This window comes from Gossypium arboreum, chromosome 10 (assembly GCF_025698485.1).
Source record: "Gossypium arboreum isolate Shixiya-1 chromosome 10, ASM2569848v2, whole genome shotgun sequence".
In the NCBI taxonomy this organism is placed as follows: Eukaryota; Viridiplantae; Streptophyta; class Magnoliopsida; order Malvales; family Malvaceae; genus Gossypium; species Gossypium arboreum.
In genome coordinates, this window is record NC_069079.1 from 35,431,091 (window position 1) to 35,441,790 (window position 10,700).

At 27.7% G+C, this 10,700-nt stretch overlaps 1 protein-coding gene across 1 annotated transcript; it reads right to left on the bottom strand.

Annotated features, from left to right (window-relative positions):
- Window positions 1-1,494: 1,494 nt before the first annotated feature.
- LOC108488623 (stearoyl-[acyl-carrier-protein] 9-desaturase, chloroplastic-like) lies at window positions 1,495-6,352 on the bottom strand. The gene is made up of 3 exons (XM_017792912.2): window positions 6,138-6,352; window positions 2,208-2,712; window positions 1,495-2,123 (listed from the first exon to the last, which is right to left on the bottom strand). The coding sequence occupies exons 1-3, from the start codon at window positions 6,251-6,253 to the stop codon at window positions 1,563-1,565; spliced, it is 1,182 nt and encodes a 393-aa protein (XP_017648401.1). The 5' UTR covers window positions 6,254-6,352; the 3' UTR covers window positions 1,495-1,562.
- Window positions 6,353-10,700: the final 4,348 nt, after the last annotated feature.

Here is a 10,700-nt window from a genome sequence, read left to right on the forward strand (position 1 = left end):
TAACTTCAACGACCGAAGTACTTTTCATCTATTATATAAATATATATGATCACATATAGAAAATTGAAAATCAATATTACAAAAAAATTCTTAAAATATAAATAAATAATCTTTAAATTTAGTTTGTATATATCAATCATCCCTTGCATACAACAATACTATTTACGTTTGTTCATGAATTTCACCAAATTTTTTAGCTAAGTATTTTACAAGTTAAATGTTATGTATATGAACAATATCTAAAAGCATACAAGTGAGAGTTTAGCTGGGCTCATGCTTTCAGTGGACGTACTTCTTCAGCCAGTGAAGCAAACAATGTGACAGGGAATCATCAACAAACTACTGTACATTACACTATCAATGAACACAAAAGCAAATCCTATATAGCTTGTCAAGACTTAAGAACAACAAAGTGAATAGAAGGAGACCAAACAAAACCCATTTTTAGATGGAGACTAAAGCCGTTTACCTTTCACAGAAAAAGTAGAAAAGGACAAAAAGAAAATAAAAAAGCATACATTGAAGGAACAAATATCAGCAGATGTATCTTTGAAAAAGAAGGGCAAGGTCCTCTTCCATTGCTACTTCACAAATCGGACTTTTATTCAAAGAAAATGACAGAAGGGAAAGTAGTTCAAAGAACTCTGCAAAAGTTGAAGGACCAGAGAAAGAGAAACGCGGGAAAGTAGTTTAAAGAACTGCTGCAAAAGTTGAAAGAACTAGAAAAAAAAAGTTATTTTGGTTGGTGTATAGTAATAAAAAATACCATCTGTGTGTTGAAGTAAAGGTGAAAAGTAATTCGACACCCAAAAGTGATTTTGCAGCAAAAGCTCAAATTTCCTGCTTCCGCGTTTGGCCAATTTTTGGCTTTTGAAAAACACTTCTTTCTCTCAAAAGCGTCTTATTTAGGAATACTTTTTATCTCAAAAGCGTCTTATTTAGGAATACTTTTTATCTCAAAAGCGCTTTTTGTCTCAAAAGCATTTTTTGTCTCAAAAATAATTCTTAGAAGCATTACTAAACTAGCCATTAATACTTTTCTTCTCTGTATTTAAACTCATAAATTTAAAATTTGATTTGAAAACTAAAAATTGTTGTTTTAATGTTTATTTAAAAAAGTTAATTTATTTTAAAATTTCATTAAAATCAAAGTGGAATAAAAAAAATAGTGACGACTTCTTTATTTCAAAAATTGGTCAAACTATTTTTAAGAATTTTAAAATGGTCACAGAATGTATAGTACATATTCAAATAATTAGAATTAAATTCATCTCAATACAAAATAGAACAGATGGAAACTCGAAATATAGTAAAAAAGAGCACAAACATAATAAAACTTAAAAAAAACCACATATAATATTTGCAAAATTAGAAAGCTATACCTTTATATTATAAAACATTCATAAAATATTATATTTAATAGTTTCAGAAAATCAAATCTCCATAGAAATACTCAAAAACTTTTATACTTTATAATATTTTGAATAGCTATGATTTTACTTGAAAGATAAGATCACATTGGCAGGAAAATAAAAAAAGTCCATAGTTGCTGTTTCAAGACTTTAGAGCATGACTTCTCTATTAAAAATCCAACTGAAGGGAAGACCTGACGCTTGCTTTGCTCTTAATTGAAATCTCTCTTCCAATTTTCTAATTTTTGGAGCAAGATTACATACAAAATCCTGAGCTTTACGCCCATCAGCTGAAAGTCCAGTTAATTCCTTCACGTTCCATCGATCCACCAAGAACTCCACAATATTAGCATAGTCGGAAGCAGTGTAAACCCCAAGTCTTTGTGCAACAGCCGAGAAGTGGTCGAAAAGGTTTTCGTCTTGCCCATCGTACATCAAGTAAGCAGGCATCGTGATTTTCTTCCTCATCATGTTGGCAAAGGCTCGAACGGTTTCGTCAGGATCTACCTCAAACAGCTTGTCAGTAAGTTTGGTATAGGCTGTCTCGTGCCGCTTTTCATCCGCGGCAATGAAACCACATATTTTAGCCAACTCAGTGTCCCCATACTCCTTAGCGAGTTTTGCAGTGTTTCCATGGGAAATAAAAGTTGCCCTTTCTTGGAATGATGTGTAGATGGCTCCCAGATATGGGTTGTTTTCGCTCTTCGAGTCCTACAAATATAAACTCAGATTTAGCTTAATTGGTTCTGAATTAAATAATAAGATAGTGGAGCAACTGGCAACCATCTCACTTACCATTCCTGAAGCAATCAAATACTGGATTGTCTTCTCGATTTGCCTCATGTCGACCTTTCCGGACAAGTAGAGATACTTATTAAGTAGATCGCCATGCCTGTTTTCTTCAGCGGTCCATGCCCTCGTCCAAATGGCCCAAGGAGTAAGGCTAGCACCTGTTTCATCACTAGTTCCATCCATGGTGTTAAGCAACGTCTGGTAAGTTGGAAGGGCTTCCTCTGTGATCATATCACCAACCAAAACAACAAAGTAATCATCCGGGATCTCCTTGGTTCTTTCCTGTATCTCTTGGATTTGATCATAGAACCCATCAGACGTAGGATCTGGAAGAAAATCCTGGGGTTGCCAATTGTTGTCAATTGGCTTTAGGAGACTTAAAAGGTTTTCCTCTACCCAGTTCTCCAAAGATTTAAACACCTCGATCTTTTGCGGGGGCATCGAATGTGTGACTTGAACATGCATATGTCGACGAGGCATATATGTCTTTTTCAGATTTTCACCTTCCCTGGATTCAAATGTATATCTTTTGAGTTACTTTTATATGCCTTCCACTCAAATTTCGATTCATAGTTTCTTTTTCAGTTTACAAGTATTATAAAGTAGTATTAAATCAATATTAAGCACAAACAATAGAAGAATAAGAATAATTGGAACTAAAATTAGCTCACTACATTAAACTTTAGATATTGAAGGCTCACGTATAATAATTATATAACCTATCTAATAACTCAACAACTATTGAAAATAATATTATAACTAAAATGGTTCATTCACATTTTGATTCACGTTTTGCGGTGAGTTAATTATTTATTTATGTTAATTTATAAAATAAAAATTGAAAATTATAAAGTACACCCTAAGTCTTTATATACTTCTTACATTTTAAATTTAATCCCTTTACTTTTGGTTTTAAAATCCACTTTAAAATTATATATAACTATGTAATATTTTAATCGAAAAGTAAATGCTATTAACTATTTGAACTAATTAAAAATTGTATGACTTATTAAAACCAAATTATGTTAGAAATTAAACTATAAGGAGCATATCTCAAATTCAAAAACAATAGAGGGACCAAAATTGAAATTGAACTGTTTTTCTATAATGTAAAGAAAAGAATAAAGACAACATGGCAGATTCTTGTGTCCATAGGACTTTTACTGTGGTATTTTGAAATAAAAAAATCACTTGGTAGTTATATAACAATAAAAATAACATTAAAAATATTTATTGAAATTTTTTAAAAACACTCGTTTAAACTCGTCATTATAAAATATTTTTCTATTGAAAATGGTGTTCTCACATCAGCATTTTGGTTGAAATATTTAGCAATATTAACTATTTATACTTATTAATAATATTATAAAATAGAGGGCCAATTTATGTAAAAAAGAAGACTTAAAGTATATAAATTAAATCTCAAGTTTTAACATAATTTAGGGACAAAATTTTAGTTTGATTTATGGGAAGTTATGTGTCAGTTTTAAGATTTTTATAGCACTCAAATTATATATAGCAACATAATATTTTAATAAAAAAATTAATAGTAATTACTGTTTGAACTAATTAATAAATTTATAAAAATATAGGGACAAGCGTAGAGATTAAATCGGAAATTAAAACTAAAATTTAACTATTTCTCTAAGATAAAAGGAAAAGAAAAGAGAAGCCAAGAAGGACACGCGGCAGATGGGAACAATGATGAACATTACTTTCATATTTAAGTATATAGATTGTCACGAAAATATGATACGAAGAAAAATACAAGTAAATATTAAATTTTTTAAAAAATTATAAGATGGTAGAAGAAATTATTAAAATCTTTAATGTGTATGCAAAATCAGATGATATTTTTTTATGGATTTTATAATTTTATAAATCTTTTAATAAATATTAAACATTTTATAAATTTTAATAAAATTTTTATCTTTTAATTTTTGTTTACATTTTTAATATTTAAAACCGCATTCATAATTAACTTAGACAAATGGCAGTCTAAGTTCAAATGAATGTGGACATCCATTTTTTAATTTATTATTGATGTGTATTTTAGTAATTTTTATAATTCATTAGGATATTTCTGATTTTTATTTTTATTTTAAAATTTTAATAATAATAATTATTATTTTTACCATTTTAATAGTTATTTTTACTATTTTTAAATAAAATTTATAAAATTTTAATATTTTAAGTATTTTTATTTTGGAATCAACAAAGATCCATTTTATTTTCACAAGCCATAAACAGTGATAGTTTGACAAATGGTTAAATATCATGAAAGATGAGATAAATCTATAGAATAAAATAAAGTATGAGATATTGTCAAAAGATTCAAAATGAGTTGGATGCAAATATCGAATGATATAAAGTTAGATTTGTTGTCAAAGGTTATACTAAAAAAGATAATACTAATTATAAAGAGACATTCTCACTAGTCTCTAAGAAAAACTTTTTTAAGAATTATTATAGTGTTTAATATATGAACGGATGATAGTGAAATTTTATTAAATTTCATTCAATGAAAATGTCAATTTTAAGTTTGAAAATCAGTTAACTTGCAACAAGTTTTTAGATGTAATTCAAGTATTTTTGGGTTGAATTATCTTTATAGTGTTCAAGATCTATTTATTAGTTTCAAACGCACTTTAAATCATTCAATTTCGAGTTTGAAAAGTCAAGTTATGGCCGTTTTGTGTTTTAAAAAATGTTTTGTAATATATATTTAAAAATTTACATTTTAAATTTTTTATAATTTTGTTGTAATTCTCTAACATTTTTTTCAATTTCTTTAAAATAAAATAATAGATAATATATAACAATTTCTAACAGTTAAAAAGAAAAAAAACTAAATTATTTAATATAATACTAATTTAAACAATAAAAATTCAAAAACTAAATTTAGAAAAATTACCAAAGTTCTTAATTATTTTTCTAACTATATGTACGCAAAAGATCTCCTACTACTCTATACGTTGTATCTAAACCATTCACACCTGTCCAGAAGACAAACAAAGCTCTCCTTTTTTATTTTTTCTTTTTAAATTATGGTATAATTTCAGTTTTAGTTCTTAAAATATGCTAAAAATTTAAATCTATATCTATATCTATATACCTATATATAAAACTCATGCTGACACGTGGCACACACCAAGTTTCTTTTATTATTATTATTATATAAAAATAGTTAATTTTCAATAATTGATCCTTCTAAAATGCTTAAATTAGATATTTAATCCTTATACTTTAATTTCTAATATAATTTAGTTCTATATTTTTATAATGTTATTAATTAGTTCAAATAGTTAATATTGTTAACTTTTCAATTAAAATGTTACGTGGTTATATATAATTTGAAATCAATTTTTAAATCCAAAGAGTAGAGAGATTAAATTCTTTAAAATAAAAGTAGGAAGACTAAATTCTAAATGTATGACTTATAGAGACTTAGGATCATAGTTGTTTGAACCGTATTGCTTGGTCACACTGGGAATCAACCAAGGTACCAGTTTGGAGAAAGGTATTAGGTCGATTGATTCGTAAATGAGTACAGACCAGTTGAACCAAGCTAATAACTGCGATTATTAATTTCTTTTATGTTTTTTTTTAATCCAATTTTTCGAATTAATGACTTAACCAATTTAACTGCCGGTCCAAATTTATAAACTTTGTTTAAAATACATTTTAATCTTTAAATTTTTATTTTATGATTTGATACAAATAAATATTCACCCCAACACAAACTGTGAGTGAACTGTTTTTTTTTTTTTTTTAATAGAAAATTCCAGCCAAGAACCTAAGCTCAAACACATTTTTCAACATATTTCTTTCTCTCTATATATCTATTAATATGAAGTAGAAAGAAAATGATGAAAAAGGAAGAAAGATAAAGAAGATGAAGGGGATATTGAAAAAGGAAGACGCAGCACTAACTTGGAGGCAGAAGGGAGAGTGGAGGCCATGAAAAACTTGGGAGATGAGAAAGTAGCCATTGCCGGAAGACCAAAACATAGGAGTTTTTGTGGGAAGTGATTCAATTTCAACGCCATTCTTTCTTTATTTTCTTTCAATTTCAGTTTTGGTTTCTTCTTATTTGGGAATTTCTCTTTGCTTTCGTCTGCCTTTCAATTTTCTCTACAACCGGGAAATCTTGTTTTATTAAACTAACCCAATTAATACTCCTATCTTTTATCACATTACCCCTAATTTTGGTTTTAATTACCAATTCAAATCTTCTATCTTTCTTCTTCTTTTTAGGCCAACTTACAATCTTACAATTCTGATTTTGTGCAATTATACACACACACAAAAAAAAAACTTTAATTGTGATTATGTCAATATAAAATGAAGAAAGGATTGTATGAAACAGTGACGACACGTCATCTGTATCCCTTTCTAATAGTTTTATGCCACATCAAGATTCTTATCTCGAATTTCGTGATTTTATCCTGAATTTTAGTATTTTAATTTGGATTTGATTTTTTCAGGATAAAATCACAAATTCGGATAAAAGATCGATGTGACATAAAACTATTGGAAAGGATCTGAATGACGTATAATCACTTATTCATACAATCCTTTCTCATATAAAATGTTGTTATATTGTTAATTTTCATTACCATAATAATTTATTAGTATTTTTATGTGATAATAATATAAATATTTTTAATTAAATATTAATTAATATAATAATATATCCATGTGAAATTAATTAATATAGTCATATTTTTAAAATTTCTACCTAAAAATAACATACTATATTATTAATTAATATAATTGTAAAAATATAAAATGATGAAATATAACTGGATAAATCAAAAAATAAAATTCAAAGTTCTTTAATTAAATAAAAAACGTTTATATATAAATATGATTTTATTTTAAATATGATAATAATTAATAATATTAAAATTAATCTTTTACAATTAATAAAAATTAATTGCGTCAAAATAACATTATATTAAAAAAGATAATATCAATATATTGGTAATCTAATCTATAATGTATAAATTTATTATTTATTTATAATGTTTTCATTATCAATGTAATAGTAATCATCACTTAATTTGTAACCTTTCTAACCCGGCTTAGATGTTAGGCCCGAATTTGGAATATTACATTAGTCATCAAAATGATCCAAAGAAATTATTAGAGTTTTAAAACGATCATATTAAAACATTTGTTTATTTTAGAAGAAAATTTATTCTAATTTTAGAAAAAAAACAACTCATGGGTTAACAAAACTGATTTTTCTTATAATGGTGTTCTACCTTTTGAAAACTTAGTTATTTTCTAATTTATTTATTATTCAAGATTTAATTATTACCAAGCACCGAAAAGTGATAATTAATTTAATTTAAATAAAAATTATATTTCATGCAAAAATAAATAAAATTCATATTTTGATATCCTAAGATCAAATTAAAAGTCATGTAGGCTATAAAAAAACAAATCATAAATCTCATGCCATAGTTCCAAAATAAAACGGTACAATCTCTAAAATGTAAAAATATCGAATAATAAATCTAAAATATTTTAATAAATTAAAACCGAGCTAAGACCCTCTGGATGTCGTGTCCGCATTCAAACCTAGTAGGTTATCTATAAAAATGGAAATAAAATGGGAGTGAGCTATGAAGCTTAATGTGGGTTCCATTATAAAAAAATCAGTGCAACCGATTAGCATGCAAAATCACATCACATAGAATAATCCACAATAGTAGTTTTAGAATATCGGTATATCATATCAACTCAACAATGTATATGTATATGTATCATCTCAGAATTGTATGCACATTCTTTATGAATGCAATACATGTTTCAGTTTAACAGAAAAGATATTACCCCATTATTGCACACTATAGTAAGAGTTCCCTAAAACTCGTCCATCCCTACACGTTGGGTTATGGATAAACCACAAAAGTTACAGGTCAATACGCTGGCAAATGGTTGTGAGTGCACAACATAATTGCAGATGAGAGCGACCAAAATGTGGGTGGATGAACCACCATTGTTGCAAGTTAATATGTTGCCAGATGGTTGTGGATACACAACATAATTGCAAAAAAAAGCTGCCAAAAAATGGGTGGATGAACCACCAATGTTGCAGGTCAATACGCTACCAGATGGTTGTAAATGCACAACATTTTTGCATATAAAAGCTACCAGATAATTTGTGGATGAACCACCAGAGTTGCAGATTATTAATTTGTCTAAACTTTCTCCTTTCAAAGCGTCCCACTCCATGCAGTGCAATATGACATGCTTATGACAGATCGAAACGGTAACGAATAAAATGCTTATATAGATCAATATGACAAAAATATATATGCTTTTAACTAATCAGTATAGTAGCAAAACATGTGCTTTTCATGGATACGACTTGACAATATCGTGAGGCATGTTGAAAGTACAATAAAAAATAAAGATGCAACGGACATATATTATTCACATATCATGCATATATATAATAATTCAATCAATTAGGTCATGGATTCTAATATTATTCACCTTGTCAAGGACTCAATTGAGTAAAATAAAACACTAAAAATAATTCTGAGAATGTTTAAGGAATAAACTACAAATAACATAAATTTCTAAGTAAAACTGTAAAACAGAGGTCACATGATGTATGGCCTGGCTGTGTGGAAGGGTCTTGCCTTGTGGTTCATGAACTAGCCTAGGTTTTGCTAGGCACATGGTCGTGTGGGGGGGGGGGGTTGTGTGGTCCTATTCCTAGACTCGGTTTGCCTCAATTCACTTGTAAAAGAACATACACTTTTCACCAAAAGTTCGAACAACGTCCCTTGCAATCAAATTTGATTTGACACACCTAAAACAGGTCCTTTAAACAACATTTATACACGATTTAACGATTGATTTCAAAATTCGTCAAGATTGTCGAAGGATTCAGCAAGAACCGAAAAAGATTGAGTAATTGAATTGAAAGATGAATGTTAGATAGAAATTCTACAAAAATTTAGGATTTAAACATCAGAAACGAGATGTACTTACTGATTCTTGACAAAGATAATGAATGTTTATTGATGACAAATCTAAACTCCGATAGAAAATGATTGAACGGGGAATGATTTGATTCAGGGTAGCAAAGTGTTCAACATTTAGGATGAAAATATGGTGTAAAGAAAATGGAAGAAAATAAAAAGAGAATAAATAGAAAGATGGAAAGCAAATTCTACTAGGATTTGAAAAGGGATAATATGAAAATCTAATTAGTAAAAAGAAGATAAAAAGAAAATAAGAAGGAGCAAGTTGTAAATTCTAATTAGAAAAGAAGTTTGTAAACCATAGGGGCGCCACTTGTAATTTTCTCAAGATTTTGTCGAGATTTGAAATTGAAATGAAAAAAGATGGAGGCTTAAACTTAAGTTCACAAGGGGGAAACTAATGCTTTAACAATTGGTTATCGTCTATTTCTTATTTATTTTTTACGCTTAATTATATTGATATGTTTTTGGGGCGTTTTGGTGAAATATCAAAATTAAAAGGGAATGAGAGACTTGAACCTAGGACCTCCAAAAAGGATTTTAACATGCTAACCATTTAGCTTAAACCTATTTTTTGTTTAATTTTTACCCCTAACAATATTTAGTTTAGTGTGGTTTTTATCTTAGGTTGCTGAAAATAAAAAGGAAAAAAAATGGAAAGAGTAAGATTTGAACCTAAGCTCAGTAAAAAGGAAAGCTAACATTTAACCATTAAACCTAAAACCTACTTCTTGTTTAATCTTATTTCTTAACTTTATATATTTAATTCGGACTCAACTTACATATTCTTTATTAACTTACACATTTATTCAATTTTTATTAACTTATAGTTCTTAGCACATTCCATTTTAGTTTATATATAACAATTAATACTCATAGTCAAGTCTCAATATTAATATTTTAATTCATTTCACCCTTATTAAACTCTAATAAAATGACTTAGATACACGGAAATAATCAAGCCTAATATTCATTTCTTATTTAACATACGATATAAGTAAAACTTGTAATTCAACAATTAAATCATTTGTACAATATAAAACAATTTAATAAGGGCTATAATTGAAAGAAAATTCTAGAACCGATAAGTAAAACTCATTTAATTTTTAAAGCAAAGTCTAAAGACTAAATCATAATTTTAGTAAAATATTTTAGTAAAACCTTTTGTAAAATCAAGAGTAAAATTATGGAATTATCCAAATAAGATTTAATCATACAAAATTTCAAGTCATTTCATAGCATTTAGGGACTTAAATTGTATAGCATAAAATTAGGACCTAATTGTAAGGTTAACAAAACATGCCCAACCTACATATGACATATTGACACCTATACATACTATTTCGTGTTTTCATGTCAAATTTTCCTATTCTAACATACTGTATATCATACATAGATCATACAAATCATGCTTAGTTCCACTAAAACATACATTAACACACTTTAACAATCATGTGTATTCAGGCTTAAATCCAGTCAATTAATAAAC

Excerpts from the sequence above, each read along its gene's own strand:
- LOC108488623 (XM_017792912.2), bottom strand. The coding sequence starts at position 6,253 with ATGGCGTTGAAATTGAATCACTTCCCACAAAAACTCCTATGTTTTGGT. Across the intron at positions 2,713-6,137 it reads ACTCTCCCTTCTGCCTCCAA|GGAAGGTGAAAATCTGAAAA; the intron begins GTTAGTGCTGCG and ends ATTTGAATCCAG. Across the intron at positions 2,124-2,207 it reads ATTTGATTGCTTCAGGAATG|GACTCGAAGAGCGAAAACAA; the intron begins GTAAGTGAGATG and ends TTATATTTGTAG.